Source organism: Ranitomeya variabilis, chromosome 3 (assembly GCF_051348905.1).
Source record: "Ranitomeya variabilis isolate aRanVar5 chromosome 3, aRanVar5.hap1, whole genome shotgun sequence".
Taxonomy (NCBI): Eukaryota; Metazoa; Chordata; class Amphibia; order Anura; family Dendrobatidae; genus Ranitomeya; species Ranitomeya variabilis.
The window spans coordinates 171320886-171340240 of record NC_135234.1 but is presented as its reverse complement, the minus strand read 5'-3'; the positions used below and the strand labels follow the sequence as shown (position 1 = coordinate 171340240).

At 44.7% G+C, this 19355-nt stretch overlaps 1 protein-coding gene across 1 annotated transcript in view; it reads right to left on the bottom strand.

The window, feature by feature from the left end:
- Nucleotides 1–280: 280 nt before the first annotated feature.
- The window catches only part of ADORA1 (adenosine A1 receptor), a 294258-nt gene continuing 275183 nt past the window's right edge, over nucleotides 281–19355 (bottom strand). Inside the window, exon 3 of the mRNA XM_077294871.1 lies at nucleotides 281–1568. Within this exon, the coding sequence (XP_077150986.1) occupies nucleotides 917–1568 (652 nt within the window). The 3' untranslated portion in view covers nucleotides 281–916. The remainder of the gene's footprint in view (nucleotides 1569–19355) is intronic.

The window sequence follows — 19355 nt, the reverse complement described above, 5'->3', positions numbered from 1 at the left end:
TCATGTCCTTAAGTTATATGCCTTCTTAGAAGCTGAGCCTCAAGGGGAGAGTACTTCATCAGTAAAGCATGCATTAGATCTTTTTCAAGTTTTCTTTCAGAAAAATTGCATATGAAGTCATGAAAAACTAAATGCTTCTATATAAAATGGAAAACATAAAAGTATAATATATGAGCCCATTGATGCATATCTGCTGTATGACATATGGTGTGAACAGTAATGACTGTATAAGTGACGGAGTGTAAAAAAAAAAGTCACACCCTAGTAAATGTTCAAAAAGTACAAAAAGTATTTGTAAATTTTACTAAACGATGTCCAACAATGAAAGGTAGAACACACATAAATGAGCAACCAGTTTAGATTTTGACACAGCCCCTATGATAAGAGACAGGGTTTATTTTTCTGATTAGTACTCCATCTTTATTTTCTTGCTTGTAAAATATACTCCATGACTTGCAAGTGTCCAAAAGTTGAAAGAAAAACACCATCTAATTCTTTTGACTTTATTATATCATTTCAGCATGGCTGTAGTTTAAAAACCCATGTAATTATATCTGGATTTTATTTAAAAAAAATAAAAAATATACATTTATTCATCATGGACACATGGTGGCACTGTCACTTTTTCATCAGAAATCAGCAAAATACAGACCACTGGAAAAAAAAATGAATTTCTTATCATTTTGTGTGAATACATTTATTTTTCCCTTTTAATAAATTAGCCTTTGCTTAATATGTATAAATATAGTCATAAAATTAGAATATGTATATATTCACATATTTTGCATTGTAATTACAAATTTACATAGATTTGTTATTGCGGTTTCAAATCCAAGTCAGCTTAAGGATTGTGTTAAACTGTCATTTATTGTTAGAATGGACATTGGAACAAAGTGGTTATTTGCTTTTTGCTATTTTAGATGACATTTTTTGAACATGACCTTTCAATGTTTGTCGTATTTGCTCTTTTAAGTTCTCGTCCGCTTTTGCAGCAGAAATATTTCTTCCAAATATACAAAAATGTAGATCGGAATTTTTCAATACGAAATGCGTAGACGATGGGGTTCATGGCTGAATTTCCATGAGTCAGGAAGATGGCGATATAAGTGATGATCATCGGCGTGTTACAAGTCTGACAGAACAACGTAATGCAATTCAGGGTATGAAGAGGAAGCCAGCTTAAAGCAAATAAAAACAGGATTAATGCTAATGACTTTGCAATTTTCAGTTCTTTTCCGTAGTATTTTTGAGGATCTTTAGAGCTAGAAGATACTTTTTTACTAAGTTGTCTTTGAATTAAATTGAACACTTCCAAATAAATTATCAACATGAGAAAGAGCGGAGGAAGGACCCAGACAAAGAAGTTAAAGTAAACCATATATTCCATACTGATCACGGTTTCAAATCTACAAGTTATAACAATTTCACCATAGCTGGAGTTACTTTGTCTTCTCAAATTGTTTATGTTGTTCCAGCCAAACATAGGAACTAAACCAACGATGAACGAGAGGATCCAGCATCCTGTGATTGCAATCACAGCTCTTCTAGCCGTCACAACACTTTTGTAACTGGAAAACAAAATGGGAGACAAATTACATGAGGACCAACAATTCATCATCCAAAACTCACAAAATATTTGACTTAGGGAGGTAAAATGGCTTTAAAAAATTCAACAGGTTGTCGAAGGAGGGCATGCTTTGCTTGATAAACAGTTTTCCGTAAATGCTGTGATGGTGAGCTAGACATATAGCACTTAGATATAGATTAGTAAAAATGTTTAACGGTAATCAGTTCCGACCTCTTGTCCGGTCCTCTATTGCAGCCAAACTTTACTTTTGCACATCGTCATCCTAGAGTCTCTGGGTATCTGTCGCTTCCTAGGTCCTGCAACGTCTAGGCAGTGATGAAGCCCTCAGGAGATACCATTCCAAGAATGCCGGTCACATAGGTGAAGTCTGATTTACCAACACATATGGCATGGCATCTTCTGGGTGCAGGGTTATTTATACACGGCTTATCATTCATTACACTGCTACATTTACAGCAGAGAAAACAGGGCAGAAGCCGAAAAGCATTAGTGCGCATGCGCCGGCGCACTATGTCCCGGAAGTATTTTGCTGTGTTCCGGGACATAGTGCGCCGGCGCATGCGCACTAATGCTTTTCGGCTTTGCCCGCAGTTGGGCAAAGCATACTGCGCGTGCGCAAGGCAAGGTGGCCTTGCCCAGGCGTGTACTACGGAGGACAGAGCATGAACTTCAATCCAATATTGCGGCCAGCATACAGCCAGCGGGTATGGAAAGGGTGAATCAAACACCCGAAAACCCCGCCAATATGACTGAAAACCGGTCCCGCCAAATTCTGGTGACAGGTTCCCTTTAAGAAAGGTTAACACATTAGGTTCCAAAACATTAATTGCCAATATTTCAACAACAGAAAGGTGAAATAAAAAAAAACAAAAAAAACCCACAACATTTCATTTGGCTCTGAAGCCTCTCTAACATCATTTGTCCACTACAACACGAAAAATTTGGTGAAAGGTCATTTTTAAGGGTAAGTACATGTAGCATAAAAGTTAAGGCCATGTTCACAAGTTCAGTATGTTGTCATTATTTCACCTCAGTATTTGTAAGCCAGAACCAGGAGTGGGTGATAAATACAGAAGTGGTGACGTGTTTCTATTATACTTTTCCTCTGATTGTCCTGATTGGTTTACAAATACTGTTGTAAAAAACTGACCAAATACTGACCATGTGAACATGGCCTTATGTTGTGAATCTGGTCTAAAAATAAATTCACGTCTTCTTAAATGCAAATTTTGTTGTCAGTGTAGCAAGAAAATTAATAACAGGTTTAAATGCCTTTCCAATCAATGGCCCTTGCAGACATGCCAGCGATCGGCTTTCAAACAAGCAAACAGTAGGTTGTTGGGTTTTCAGCGGGAATAAAAATCATCTTTGCATAACGACCATTCATCCCCATTCAGTGGACACATGATTGATCATGTAAATGGAAGTTCCAAATACCACCTGACATGCTATATAGCCAATCATCGCTCATCACTGGCAGGTTATCTGCTCGTGTTCAGGGACCTTTTAGATTCTTTGCATTCACTGTAGACATGAGTTTAGATTAAATAACTACTTCATACATCCGATAAGGGCATTCTAGATCTTTTCATCTAAATTCTTGTCTGCAAATTGAAAAGGTAGAAAGCCTCATACAGAGGATCAAAGTGCTGGCAGTGCTTCTTCGGTGCAGAACGTGCTGTTGGAGTCGTGCAGCGGCAGGGAGCCCTGATGATCTGTGCAGCATGGGTTCGGTGAGCTGATCCTTTCAAGTGTGCCTGCTTCATTACAAAGAGAGGGTCTGATAGAAGGTTATGATGTAGAAGGTCACTTTCTTTCAGATATCAAAACCATTTTGGGCAAACAATTCCCGTAAAATAACTTCTGATAAATGGATTTATTTGACGGCCCTTTCTGCATCGATGTGACAGTAATCTTGACAAGCCTGCACTGACACAAAATATTCAACGGCAGACAGGGTCGGTTTGGCCTAATAAAACTTATTCAGTGCAGGATGGGTTACTATTATCTGTATAAAGTAGCAAACTAGCAGCTTCTATGGAACAAAAGGCCTGTGTAGGAAAATTTCCAGAGTGACATGCAGTCAACTATAGAGGGGAAATAAAAGGGAAAAAACTAACTTTTAAAAAAGACCAAAGCATTTAACACATACCTACTGAATAGGTAGAAATGCTGGATCATTAGGAGTCTCATGGCTGAGTCATCTGCCGATCGCCAAAATGGGAGACTTGGGTCAATGACACCCATGGAAAGAGCTGAGCAGAGCCTTGACCATTACTAACTGTAAATTGAGCGGCAGTGACCATGCCCAACCATCACTTCACTCAAACTCCCCTATTATCTAGGCCTTGGAAACCACCTATCTTAGGGTATGTTCACAAAGTTTTTTATCACGTACATTTTGTAGCAGAATCCATGCCAAAACCCATCATATTGATAAACCACAAACTATAATTTAAAACACATTAAAAAGCACACTTAAATACCTTGGCGAAACCACATAAAAATTGCAGCAAAAAAAGTGCCATAAATCACGACTTCTAGAACAGATTTTAGATGTGGACTTTTCAGACAGAGAAAAACACATCAAACATCTGTGTGAACATACTTTTAGTTGTAGATATGGGTTTATTACGAACAATCTTTTCACTTTCTTAATCTTTACTATCCCTCAGATTTAAAAATAATACAATTTGAGATACACTCCTAAGGGCAATTCTCTCATAGAAGCATTTATTTTAAGGGAAACTCTCCCCAATAGTTTTTATCCAAGAGTGTGAAATGCAATGTCCATATACCTTTAGAGCAATGCTTCTCCTATTCTCGAGGTACGACACTGGCCTCACCAATGAGGTGCCCCCCTAGTAGTTAGTGGAGCGTGAGCTTGGAGCTGGTATTCACTTATATAAGAAGTTGCTCTCCTACTTTTTAACAGTTCAGAAAACTTTTATTCAGCAACTTAAGGCTAGGGTTGCAAGACTGTATTTTCTCTGATCATAATGTGATTAGTGTTGAGCATTCCGATACCGCAAGTATCGGGTATCGGCCGATACTTGCCATATCGGAATTCTGATACCGAGATCCGATACTTTTGCTGTATCGGGAATCGGTATCGGGACCATATTAATGTGTAAAATAAAAAATTAAAATAAAAAATATTGATATACTCACCTCTCCGACGCAGCCTGGACATCACCGCTGGTAACCGGCAGCCTGCTTTGTTTAAAATGAGCGCGTTCAGTACCTTCCATGACGTCACGGCTTCTGATTGGTCGCATGCCGCTCATGTGACCGCCACGCGACCAATCACAAGCCGCGACGTCATCCCTCAGGTCCTAAATTCCCTTCTAGGAATTTAGGACCTGAGGGATAACGTCACGGCTTCTGATTGGTCGCGTGGCGGTCACATGAGCGGCACGCGACAAATCAGAAGCCGTGACATCATGGAAGGTACTGAACGCGCTCATTTTAAACAAAGCAGGCTGCCAGGTTCCCAGCTGTGATGTCCAGGCTGCGTCGGAGAGGTGAGTATATCAATATTTTTTATTTTAATTCTTTATTTTACACATTAATATGGTTCCCAGGGCCTGAAGGAGAGTTTCCTCTCCTTCAGACCCTGGGAACCATCAGGGATACCTTCCAATACTTGAGTCCCATTGACTGGTATTGGTACCGGGTATCGGTATCGGATTAGATCCGATACTTTGCCGGTATCGGCCGATACTTTCCGATACCGATACGTTCAAGTATCGGACGGTATCGCTCAACACTAAATGTGATCTGATTTTCTCGGATGAGAAGATGGAAAAAAAATGATCCATTTCCTCCATTCTGTCAGTCCGTGATACCATTTAAATGAAATCCAATTTTTTTCACAGACTCATTGATTTTTGTGGCTAATTGTGATCCAAATATTGGATGCAATTAGTGTGGCACCCCTGGGGTTTAGTCGCCACAGAGGTACTGCACCTGATCCAGAGGTGTGGTATCCCACTTTAAGGTAAGGAGGGGGCTCCAACACTCATATTCAACACACACCAGTTCAGGCGGGGCACCTAGGTGTACCCTTAGGGAGGAAGGCCTCATCCCAGGCTGGATAGGAATGGGTGGGGTAGGTAGGAAAAAGGGGAGGAGCTTAGAAGGCAGGAAGAACAGTTCAAAGAGGAGTCTGTGAGGAGAAGTGGAGCAGAGCACATGTGAGAGTCTGCAGCTCCTGACAGCCTGAAGAGAGAAGTGTGAGGAAGAGACAGAAAGAAGCTCCCAGGAGGACAGAAGGGGTCCTAGCGGCACGGGAAGTGCAAAAGTCACCCGTGGGAAATGCATCCACGCTGACCATCACTAGGTGGAGGGACCAGGTAACAGTCAGGGGACCGGCCCCAACTTAGTGGAAAGCTTCAAGTTCAGCTATGAAACCGGAGGCTGTGGCGTCTGTAGGAGTCACAGCCACATCCAACCATAACTCACCAAAAAAGGCAACCGGTTAGAATCCCGGGGACCCAGAGAATATTGCCCGACCAGGTTCATGGCTGCTGGCTTGGGACACTGTTATGACCTGGTGGTTACGGAGCAGCACTGATATGACCTGGTGGGTAAAATGAATCATGGGACAAGCTCTGAGGAGGTGGTAGCTTTACTGACCGCAATCCCTAATCCTAACACCAACACTAGAAATAGCCGTGGGACGTTCCTGTCACTCCCTAGACGCCTCATCACAGCCTGAGAACTAACTACCCCTAAAGATGGAAATAGAAAACTATCTTGCCTCAGAGAAATTCCCAAAAGGAAAGATAGCCCCCTACAAATATTGACTGTGAGTGGAGAGGGAAATGACACACACAGAGATGAAAACAGATTTTAGCAAAGGAGGCCAATTCTAAACTATATAGACAGAAATAGAAAAGGATACTGTGCGATCAGTATTAAAAACTAAAAATCCACGCAGAGTTTACAAAAAATAGTCTCCACACCGACTCATGGTGTGGAGGGGCAAATCTGCTTCCCCAGAGCTTCCAGCTAGCCTGAATATTTCATAATGACAAGCTGGACAAAAAGAGACATAACTTTAAACTGAACAGTAAGTACAAGAACTAGCAAGAACTTATCTTATGCTGAAATGGACAGGCCATCAGAGAAATCCAAGGAGAGGACTGAGTCTAACCCAGAAAACGTTGACAGCTGGCATGAATTACAGACCAGAGCCCAGTTAAATAGCAAGGCCAGGGGAGCCGATTAGTGAAAGCAGCTGCCAGGCCAAACTCCAGGAGCAGCAGTTCCACTCGAAACCACCAGAGGGAGCCCAAGGGCAGAACTCCCAAAAGTACCCTTCATAACCACAGGAGGGAGCCCAAGAACGGAATTCACAACAGTACCCCCCCCTTGAGGAGGGGTCACCGAACCCTCACCAGAGCCCCCAGGCCGATCAGAACGAGCCAGATGAAAAGCACTAACCAAATCGGCAGCATGGACATCGAAGGCAAAAACCCAAGAATTATCCTCCTGGCCATAACCCTTCCACTTGACCAGATACTGAAGTTTCCGCATCGAAAGACGAGAATCCAAAATCTTCTCCACCACATATTCCAACTCCCCCTCAACCAACACCGGAGCAGGAGGGTCAACGGAGGGGACCATGGGCACCACATATCTCAGCAACAAAGATCTATGGAACACATTATGAATGGAAAAAGAAGCTGGAAGGGCCAAACGAAAAGACACCGGATTAATAATTTCAGAAATCTTATAAGGACCAATAAAGCGAGGCTTAAACTTAGGGGAAGAAACCTTCATAGGAACATGACGAGAAGACAACCAGACCAAATCCCCAACACGAAGCCGGGGACCAACGCACCGACGGCGGTTAGCAAAACGTTGAGCCTTTTCCTGAGACAACGTTAAATTGTCCACCACTTGAGTCCAAATCCGCTGCAACCTGTCCACCACAGAATCCACACCAGGATAGTCCGAAGGCTCAACCTGCCCCGAAGAAAAACGAGGATGAAAACCGAAGTTACAAAAAAAAGGCGAAACCAAGGTAGCCGAACTGGCCCGATTATTAAGGGCAAACTCGGCCAACGGCAAGAAGGCCACCCAATCATCCTGATCAGCAGACACAAAGCATCTCAAATAGGTTTCCAAGGTCTGATTGGTTTGCTCCGTTTGGCCATTTGTCTGAGGATGAAATGCTGAAGAAAAAGACAAATCAATGCCCATTCTAGCACAAAAGGACCGCCAAAACCTAGAAACAAACTGGGAACCTCTGTCAGACACAATATTCTCCGGAATGCCATGCAAACGAACCACATGCTGAAAAAAATAATGGAACCAAATCAGAGGAGGAAGGCAACTTAGGCAAAGGTACCAAATGGACCATCTTAGAAAACCAGTCACAAACCACCCAGATGACAGACATCTTCTGAGAGACAGGAAGATCAGAAATAAAATACATGGAAATATGCGTCCAGGGCCTCTCAGGGACCGGCAAAGGCAAAAGCAACCCACTAGCACGGGAACAGCAGGGCTTGGCCCGGGCACAGGTCCCACAGGACTGCACAAAAGAACGCACATCCCGCGACAAGGAAGGCCACCAAAAGGACCTGGCAACCAAATCTCTGGTACCAAAAATCCCAGGATGACCAGCCAATACAGAACAATGAATCTCTGAAAATACCTTACTAGTCCATCTATCAGGAACAAACAGTTTCCCCACAGGACAGCGGTCAGGTCTATCAGCCTGAAACTCTTGAAGCACCCGCCGCAAATCAGGGGAGATGGCAGAAAGAATCACTCCCTCCTTGAGAATACCAGCCGGCTCAAGGACTCCCGGAGAATCAGGCAAAAAACTCCTAGAAAGGGCATCCGCCTTCACATTCTTAGATCCCGGAAGATACGAGACCACAAAATCAAAACGGGAGAAAAACAAAGACCATCGAGCCTGTCTAGGATTCAACCGCTTGGCAGACTCGAGGTAAATCAGATTCTTATGATCGGTCAAGACCACAACGCGATGCTTAGCTCCCTCAAGCCAATGTCGCCACTCCTCAAATGCCCACTTCATAGCCAACAACTCCCGATTGCCGACATCATAATTACGCTCAGCAGGCGAAAACTTTCTGGAGAAGAAAGCACACGGTTTCATCAAAGAGCCATCAGACAAAACGGCTCCTGCCCCAATCTCAGAAGCGTCAACCTCAACCTGAAAGGTGAGAGAAACATCTGGCTGACGCAACACAGGGGCAGAAGTAAAACGATGCTTAAAGGGGTTGTCCACTACTTTCAATTAACCCCCCAATGTATCCCCCCGGGGCCCCTGATGAATTGTGCAAATACCTTTTGTTGCCGTTTTTGCCTGTGAGCGGCGCTGTAGCGGCGGCTGAGTCCGGGTCACGTGACCCCCAGGCTGCAGCCGCCGCTTATTTCCGCCGACGTCACGTCAATTTCCAGGCTCTGGAAATTGACGTGACGTCAGCAGCAGGTGTGTCCCAGCCGCACAGTCAGCAGTCACTCATCAAGAGTGACTGGGCTGTGGGCGGGGCTGGTGGCTGCCTGCGGGGCTGTGCTGGGGCGGGCGGGGCTAGGCAGGGATGATGAAGGTGCGGGCGCTGAGGTCTGTATGTACGTGCCGGCGCCGGTATGTAGGTACGGCGCCGGGGCTCTGCGCCGGCATGTGGGGGTGGGGGCCGGCGCCAGTGCTCTGCGTGCCAGCGCCGGAATGTGGGTACGGCGCCGGGGCTCTGCGCCGGTATGTGCTGGGTCTGCTGCGGGGGGTGGGGTGGTCTTTGGTGTGTGTGTGTGTGTGTCTCTGTGTGCAGGTATTGTCCGATGGGACTACAAGTCCCATCGGGCTCTGCCTGCTACAGTGACAGTCAGTGACACATTAGCCAATGATGGGACAGTAGTAGTCCCATCATCCGGCTAATGTGTTGAATGTAAAAAAAAAAAAAAAAAACACATATACAGTACATACATACATACAGAACATGCGCCATGCGACGACATGCGCCATGCGACGGCATGCGCCATGCGACGGCATGCGCCATGCGACTGCATGCGCCATGCGACGGCATGCAACGACATGCGCCATGCGACTGCATGCGCCATGCGACGACATGCTGCATGCGACGACATGCGCCATGCGACTGCATGCGCCATGCGACGGCATGCAACGACATGCGCCATGCGACGACATGTGCATACAGTACATACATACATACAGACATACAGTACATACATACAGACATACATACAGTACATATAACATAGATTACATACTCACCATCACTTGTCACTTTGATCCCCGAAGCCAGTGTCATAAGAAATATTAAAATAATAAACAACCAATATACTCCCTGATCCGCAGAAATCCAATTAAAACGAGTGTCCCACGACGATCTCCCGTGGAGAACAGGAGCATCTGCTGATGCAACCACTCTCCAGGGGCTCCAGGAACACAATTAGGGGAGGAAGGTATCCTTCCACAATGTATTCCCCACAATGTATTCCTACGACCCTGTGAGAAAATAGTCCCTAGTCTCACTTTATGGTATGCTGTATGAGAAAGTTCCCACGCAGCTTTTTGCCATAAAGTGAGACCAGTGAACTATAGTAACCTCAGTGATGCACTGCAGGAGCCATTGTCTCCTGTCAGTGTGTCACTGAGGGTCCTATAGAGCAGTGACATCAACCCTAACCCTAACCGTAAACGTGACAGAAATACGTGGCACTGAAATACGTGGCACTGAAATACGTGGCACGTGGCACTTACATACGTGGCACTTATATACGTGGCACGTGGCACTTACATACGTGGCACTTACATACGTGGCACTTACATACGTGGCACTTACATACGTGGCACTTACATACGTGACACTTACATACGTGGCACTTACATACGTGGCACTGAAATATCGTGACACTATGTCATAAAATGTTCATTAAACGGTTAGGGGTGAGGTTAGGGGTAGGGTTAGGGTTTGGATCCCTTTATCACCCTGATGGTGGTGGGTGGTTTTTCAGTGTTTTTTCTGTTTTTTTTCTATAAAAACGCATGCGTTTTTAACGCAAACAAACGCGCGCATTCAAAAACGCATGCGTTGCCAAAAACGCTTCAAAACGCATGCGAAAAAACGCATGCGTTTTTAATGTTAAGTATAGGAAAAAAACGCATGCGTTTTTTAGCGCTAAAACTCAGCGTCCAAAAACGCAAGTGTGAAACCAGCCTCAGTGCCGGAATTGGCGCATCTAAGGCTACGTTCACATTTGCATTGTGCGCCGCAGCATCGGAGACACAACGCACAACGCAAACAAAAACGCAACAAAACGCACGCTAAAACGCTGCGTTTTGCGACGCATGCGTCCTTTTTGGCCGAAAGTTGGACGCAAAAAAAATGCAACTTGCTGCGTCCTCTGCGCCCAACGCTTGCGGCCAAAAAAACCCATGCGTCGCAAAACACAGCACAATGCATGTCCATGCGCCCCCATGTTAAATATAGGGGCGCATGACGCATGCGGCGATGCTGCGGCGCCGAACGCTAATGTGAACGTAGACTTACAGATGCGCCATTTCTGGGGTGGCTGCGGACTGGTATTTGTAGCCGGGGGGGGGGGGACCAATATCCATGGCCCCTCTCTAGGCTATTAATATCAGCCCGCAGCTGTCTGCGTAGCCTTTCTGGCTATAAAATATAGGGGGACCCCACGTCATTTTTTGGGGGGGGTCCCTCTATTTTAATAGCCAGTAAAGGCTACGCAGACAGCTGCGGGCTGCTATTCATAGCAGGCTACAAATATTGGCCTCGGCCGTCGGCTTTCCCCCTCTGGCGCAGAAAATTGCACGGGAGCCCACGCCGTTTTTTTCAGTTTTTTATTAAATTAAACGCTCATTAAGCCCTGTTTCACACTTGCGTCGGTACGGGTCCGTCGCTATGCGTTGGGTCGACGTACCGACGCACGTTGTGAAATTTGTGCACGTCGTGGGCAGCGGATGCAGTTTTTCAACGCATCCGCTGCCCATTCTGAAGTCCGGGGAGGAGGGGGCGGAGTTTTGGCCACGCATGCGCGGTAGAAAATGGCAGACGTGACGGATGTGCCAACGGTCCGCCAAAACACGAAGCATCCATTGCACGATGGACGCGACGTGTGGCCATCCGTCGCGATCCTTCACTAATACACGTCTATGGGTAAAAAACGCATCCTGCGAGCACATTTGCAGGATCCGTTTTTTTCCCAAAAAGACGGATTGCGAAAAACGCAAGTGTGAAAGTAGCCTTATAGAAACATCGGCCTTTCTATTATATATCTATGGATATATCTATCTATAGATATATTTATCTATAGATATATCTATAGATACATAGATGTATCTATCCATATATTTGGCTGCTTTCACACATCAGGTTTTTGCCGTGAGGCACAATCCGGCGAGTTTTGAAAAAAACGGATCCATTTTTTTCCGACGGATCCGTCTTTTTCTCATAGAGTTTCATCCGTTTTTTGCCGGATCCGTCAAAAAAGCTGTTTCCGCCGGATGGAAAACACATACAGAGGAACGTTTTTTCTGTCCGGCGAAAAAACGCACAGCGACGGATCCGGCAAAAAAAGTATGAAACTGAGCTGTGAAATGATGAATCCGGCCTTGGAATCCGTTTTTTCATGCATGTTTCCATTCAAATCATGCACATTTTCCGTTTATTTACTTATTTCCAAAAACGGCATTAAAACCGCGCATAAACCGCACCCAAAAAAGCATAAAAACTGCACCAAAACTGCATCAAAACTGCACCAAAAACTGCATCAAAACCTGGTGCAGTTTCGCAGTTTTGGTGCGGTTTTGATACAGTTTTTGGTGCGGTTTTGATGCAGTTCTTGGTGCGGTTTCGGTGTGGCTTTTTCCGCAGCATGTGCACAAGTCTGCGGCTCCCATAGACTTACATTGGTTGTACACTACACTGCGGATTTGATGCAATTCAGTGCAGCAAAAAACGCTGCGGATCTGCAATCATATCCGCAACGGGTGCACACAGCCTAAGGCTAGTTTCACACTAGCGTCGGGAACAACCCGTCGCTGTGCGTCGGGCCGACGTTCCCGACGCTAGGGTGGTCTCCGCCGCACAACGGGGGCAGCGGATGCATTTTTCCCACGCATCCGCTGCCCCATTGTGAGGTGCGGGGAAGTGCGGGGAGGTGGGGGCGGAGTTCCGGCCGCGCATGCGCGGTCGGAAAAAGTGGACCATCGGGAGCAAAAAACGTTTTTTTCTCCCGACGGTCCGCTACCACACGCCCAAGCGTCGCAAAACGGACGCGACGTTTGGCAATGCGTCGCAAATGCGTCGCAAATGCGTTGCTAATATTAGTCTATGACGAAAAAACGTATCCAGCAAGAACTTTTGCTGGATGCGTATTTTCGGCAAAACGACGCATTTGCGACGTATTGCAGTTAACGCTAGTGTGAAACTAGCCTTAGCATTTAGTGAACCTAGCCAAAAAGCCAAGCAAAAAACAAGTGTGGGATTGCACTTTTTTGCCATTTCATTGCACTTTGAATTTTTTTCACATTTTCTGCTACACGACATGGTAAAACCAATGATGGCGTTCAAAAGTAGAACTTGTTCTGCAAAAGATAAGCCCTCACATGGCCGTATTGATGGAAAAATTATGGCTCTGGAAAGAAGGGGAGCGATAAACGAAAACAAAAAAGCTCCAGGGGGTGAAGGGGTTTAGAAACATGGATATGGACATATCTATGGAAATAGATATATAGATATATATCTGTATCTATCTATCTATCTATCTATCTATCTATCTATCTATCTATCTGTGTGTAATGGAGTGTGGGTTGGACAAATGTAAAAGAGGAGGTTGGACAGAAATGACATCACAAATCTTTTTGAAGCTAGAGGAGGGAGAGGAGGGAGGGGTTGGGGTGTGTTTTGGAGAGGGTGTGCTAGGTTCAGGCTTAGTAGCAGTGCAATGCATCATGGAACTTGTAGTATTAGAGCACAATGACTCAGGAGAAAGGAAGTTGTCGATTAACCCCATGAGAGCTGAATCCAGCACTAAAATGTGCTGCTACAGCATGATAAAAGGTAATATTGCTAAAATAAACACAGTAGATGTTTTCAGTGGCACATAATAGCAAGATTTATGAAAAAAAAAAAAAAGGTTATAGTAGTGGACAACTTCTTTAAGCTCCTGAAAGGCCTCCACAGCCGCAGAGGACCAATTCACCACATCAGCACCTTTCTTTGTCAAATCGGTCAGAGGTTTAACCACAGTAGAAAAATTAGCAATGAAGCGGCGATAAAAATTAGCAAAGCCCAAAAATTTCTGAAGGCTCTTCACAGATGTGGGTTGAGTCCAATCATGAATGGCCTGGACCTTAACAGGGTCCATTTCAATAGCCGAAGGCGAAAAAATGAAACCCAAAAAAGAAACCTTCTGAACTCCAAAAAGGCACTTAGACCCCTTCACAAACAGTGCATTAGCACGAAGGATCTGAATTACCATCCTGACCTGCTTCACATGAGACTCCCAATCATCGGAGAAAACCAAAATATCATCCAAATATACAATCATAAATTTATCCAGATACTCCCGAAAAATATCATGCATAAAGGACTGAAACACAGATGGAGCATTAGAGAGCCCGAAAGGCATCAGCAGATATTCAAAATGGCCTTCAGCCGTATTAAATGCTGTTTTCCATTCATCACCCTGTTTAATACGAACAAGATTATACGCCCCTCGAAGGTCGATCTTGGTAAACCAGCTAGCCCCTTTAATCCGAGCAAACAAATCAGAAAGCAAAGGCAAAGGGTACTGGAATTTGACCGTGATCTTATTGAGAAGGCGATAATCTATACAGGGCCTCAAGGAGCCATCCCTCTTGGCAACAAAAAAGAACCCCGCTCCCAACGGTGACGAAGACGGGCGAATATGCCCCTTCTCTAAGTACTCCTTTACATAACTCCGCATAGCGGCATGCTCTGGCACAGACATATTGAAAAGTCGACCCTTAGGGAACTTACAGCCAGGAATCAAATTAATAGCACAATCACAGTCCCTATGAGGAGGCAGGGAACTAGACTTGGGCTCATTAAATATATCCTGGAAATCCGACAAAAACTCAGGAACTTCAGAAGAGGGGGAAGAGGAAATTGACATCAAAGGAATATCACAATGCATCCCTTGGCAACCCCAACTAGTCACAGACACAGATTTCCAATCCAGCAAAGGATTATGTACCTGTAACCATGGAAAACCCAGCACAACAACATCATGCAAATTATGCAACACCAAAAAGCAAATATTTTCCTGATGTGCTGGAGCCATGTACATGGTCAAATGTGTCCAGTACTGAGGTTTATTCTTGGCCAATGGCGTAGCATCAATCCCCCTCAAGGGAATAGGGTCTGCAAAGGCTCCAAGGAAAAACCACAGCGTTTGGCAAAATCTAAGTCCATTAAGTTCAGGGCAGCGCCAGAATCCACAAATGCCATTACAGAAAAGGACGACAATGAGCAAATCAGAGTAACAGACAAGAGAAATTTAGGCTGTATAGTACTAATGGTAACAGACCTAGCGACCTTCTTAGTACGCTTCGGGCAATCAGAAATAGCATGAGTAGCGTCACAACAGTAAAAACACAGCCCATTCTGACGTCTGAATTCCTGCCGTTAAGCTCTAGTCAAAATCCTATCACATTGCATAGGCTCAGGATTCTGCCCAGAGGACACCGCCATATGGTGCACCACCTTACACTCAAGCAGGCACCGATCAATCTGAATGGCCAGAGACATTGATCCGTTCAAACCAGCAGGTGTGGGGAACCCCACCATAACATCTTTAAGGGCTTCAGAAAGACCCTTTCTGAAAATAGCTGCCAGGGCATCCTCATTCCATTTTGTAAGCACAGACCACTTTCTAAATTTCTGGCAGTATATTTCTGCTGCTTCCTGACCCTGACACAGAGCCAGCAAGATTTTTTCTGCCTGATTCACAGAATTAGGTTCGTCATAAAGCAGGCTGAGTGCTTGAAAAAATGCATCTACATTGAGCAATGCAGGATTCCCTGGCTCAAGGGAGAATGCCCAGTCCTGCGGGTCTCCACGTAGCAGAGAAATAACAACGGAGTCATCAGAGGAACGGGGTCTCAGAGCAAAAAACAATCTGCAATTATTTTTGAAGTTCAAAAATTTAGATCTATCCCCAGAAAACAAATCAGGAATAGGAATTCTAGGCTCAGAAACCGGAGTCTGAACAACATAATCTTGGATACTCTGTACCCTTGCAGCGAGATGATCAACACGCGAAGACAGACCCTGAACCTCCATATCAGTACCAAAATCCTGAACCACCCAAATATTAAGGGGAAAAAAAAGACAAAACAAGCTACAAAGGAAAAAAAATGACTCAGAACTTTCTTTTCCCTCTTTAGAGATGCATTTAACACATTGTGGGCCAGCTGTACTGTTATGACCTGGTGGTTACGGAGCAGCACTGATATGACCTGGTGGGTAAAATGAATCATGGGACAAGCTCTGAGGAGGTGGTAGCTTTACTGACCGCAATCCCTAATCCTAACACCAACACTAGAAATAGCCGTGGGACGTTCCTGTCACTCCCTAGACGCCTCGCCACAGCCTGAGAACTAACTACCCCTAAAGATGGAAATAGAAAACTATCTTGCCTCAGAGAAATTCCCAAAAGGAAAGATAGCCCCCTACAAATATTGACTGTGAGTGGAGAGGGAAATGACACACACAGAGATGAAAACAGATTTTAGCAAAGGAGGCCAATTCTAAACTATATAGACAGAAATAGAAAAGAATACTGTGCGGTCAGTATTAAAAGCTAAAAATCCACGCAGAGTTTACAAAAAATAGTCTCCACACCGACTCACGTTGTGGAGGGGCAAATCTGCTTCACCAGAGCTTCCAGCTAGCCTGAATATTTCATAATGACAAGCTGGACAAAAATAGACATAACTTTAAACTGAACAGTAAGTACAAGAACTAGCAAGAACTTATCTTATGCTGAAATGGACAGGCCATCAGAGAAATCCAAGGAGAGGACTGAGTCTAACCCAGAAAACATTGACAGCTGGCATGAATTACAGACCAGAGCCCAGTTAAATAGCAAGGCCAGGGGAGCCGATTAGTGAAAGCAGCTGCCAGGCCAAACTCCAGGAGCAGCAGTTCCACTCGAAACCACCAGAGGGAGCCCAAGGGCAGAACTCCCAAAAGTACCATTCATAACCACAGGAGGGAGCCCAAGAACGGAATTCACAACAGGACACTGTGGGTGAGACGCTGGGCTGGAGAAGTGTAAGCCAGTGTAGTGAGATAGTCAGAGAAAGGCATAAGAAAGGAGTCCTGGAAAGGTGCACCCCAACTTATCTGGGAGTTTGCTGGACCACTGACCCGGGGAACACAGCATCCAGCTGGTGTTTGTAGACTGAAAACTAAGTAAAAGTGGAAACTGCATCTTAACACTTAACCATACAACTGTCCTGGGGCAAGCTCTACCTGTGGAGAGCTGCACCATCTTTGCTGTGCCACCATCTCCCCAAGGGATCTGACTGCAGCATCAGCCACCATCTCATTGCCGAATACCACAGGTGGCGTCACAAACATTTTTCCCATAACCTTTATACCACAATACTACAATTTCTTTATTCCATCATTTTATATGGATGCCCGGGGCCACAGACCGGGTCACTGCTGCCGTGACCTACCCCTTTAAGATCTGTGTCGGACCTGGTACTGAGTATCCCACAGCCCTATGGGGCGCTCCAATTAGTGCATGCTGCAATTTTTTCCTCGGATATACTCTGTCCAAGGAAAAAATCAGAGCTGTACATTGTCTCATAGAATAACATTGGTGATCTTGGTGATCTTGTGTTGTGTTGGATCGCACTTGGACCAAAAATAAGGGAAGTCATCATTAGAAAATGAGCTATTGTTTTAATCTGGTTTTTGTGTTACATGTATTTTTTTAAAATGTCAATGTATTTTTTCATGTCACAATTTTATTTTTAAAAAAAGAAGTAATTTTATAATTTTCACACTGGCCACTGCGGCTTTTTTAAACTTAGACTTCTTGTCATTTCAGGAAAGATTTACAGCAGACTCCATATCATCAGAGGCAGGAATATGATGACTGGTAATATCTCCGTAAACAGAGGATAACACAGGATCCATCTATCATAAAAGGCGATACAACAACTGACAATGCTCCCCCTCCTTCACAATGACTTTTGCACAGGCTCATTGGACACTCCAATACAAAAGATAGGGTCGAGGTTTGAATATTGAACCTATGTACACGTGTTGTTTCCTGAAACAACAAGAAGCCAGAGTCTAAAAATCCTGCAGTGGCTAATGTGAAAATGGCAAGATTTTAAGTTTTTATTATTAAAAGAAATTGTGATATGTTTAAACAAATCCTCAAACTATTTAGAAAGTATATTTAAGCACAAAAACTTAAGGGAAGGTGCCGCACTTTATTTTTGTATTAAAAATGATTGTTTATATAAACAATTATTTTTAATACAAATTTACATTTTTTAACTTTAACATTTTTTTATTATTAATTATTTTTTCAGCCACTGCACGACACTTACACTCTGCAAATATGGCTGCCTTGGGCATAGGAGACAGCAGTCGGCATCCGACCCTATACTTTACATTGAGCTGCTCCCTGCTGTGATCTGGCCACGCCCCCCTGAGCCATCCACATCACAGCAGAGGCAGGAGATCGGCGCCGTCTTTCTGGAGGTCACAGTGTGTCTGTGAGCTCAAGTTTCCCAGTATAATCACAGGAGCCCTGCGGTTATAGGAAGAGGAGGAGGAGACCAAGGATGGCACAGGAGGGAGAAAGGAGCAGCGCCAGCAGCAGTGAAGTAATATCGGCGGGGGAGGGGGAGAGGTAATCTAATCCTATCCTTTGTGATGCTGACTCTGAGCAGTGTATCTCCTCCCATGTGTGTTACTGTGCTGACTGTGTATCTAATCCTCTCCTGTGTGATGCTGTCTGCTGAGCCATGTATCTAATCCTATCCTGTGTGATACTGACTGAGCTGTGTATCTAACCCTATGTGTGATACTGGCTGCTGGGCCGTGTATCTAATCCTCTCCTATGCACTCCTCTCCCCCCCTGTTATGTGTGATCTATATGACGGTATTATGTGTGAAGTATATGACGGTATTATGTGTGAAGTATATGGCGGTATTATGTGTGAACTATATGGTGGTATTATATGTGATCTATATGGCGGTATTATGTGAGATCTACATGTTGGTATTATGTGAGAATTCTATGGCGTTGTTATTTGCGATCTATATGGTGGTATTATGTGAGACCTATAGGACAGTATTATGTGTGATCAGTATGGCAGTATTATGTGAGAACACTATGGCAGTATTATCTTCAGAAAGGGGACCCAATCTAGGGTGGTTCTGGCTGAGCACCTGCACACGGGTCTGGGGTAATAGAGGGGGCAGCATGACCTCCAATTAGGTGCAGTCAGGGGAAGGCTGGTGAGGCAGCTGAAGAGAGGGGTCTCATTTTTATCGATACTATATGGCTACATTTCCTTCCCAGCATCACCCTGGACTGCGCCTGTCGCCTCGCTTTCACACATCGCCAGGACAGGATGGAGAAAACAGGATCTGGGGGGGGAATCCTTGTTGCTTGCCATCCTCTGTGACTGTCTACTTGTCAGTATAACTTTGCAGTCACCAACAAAATGGCTGCTCACTGGGTTCCT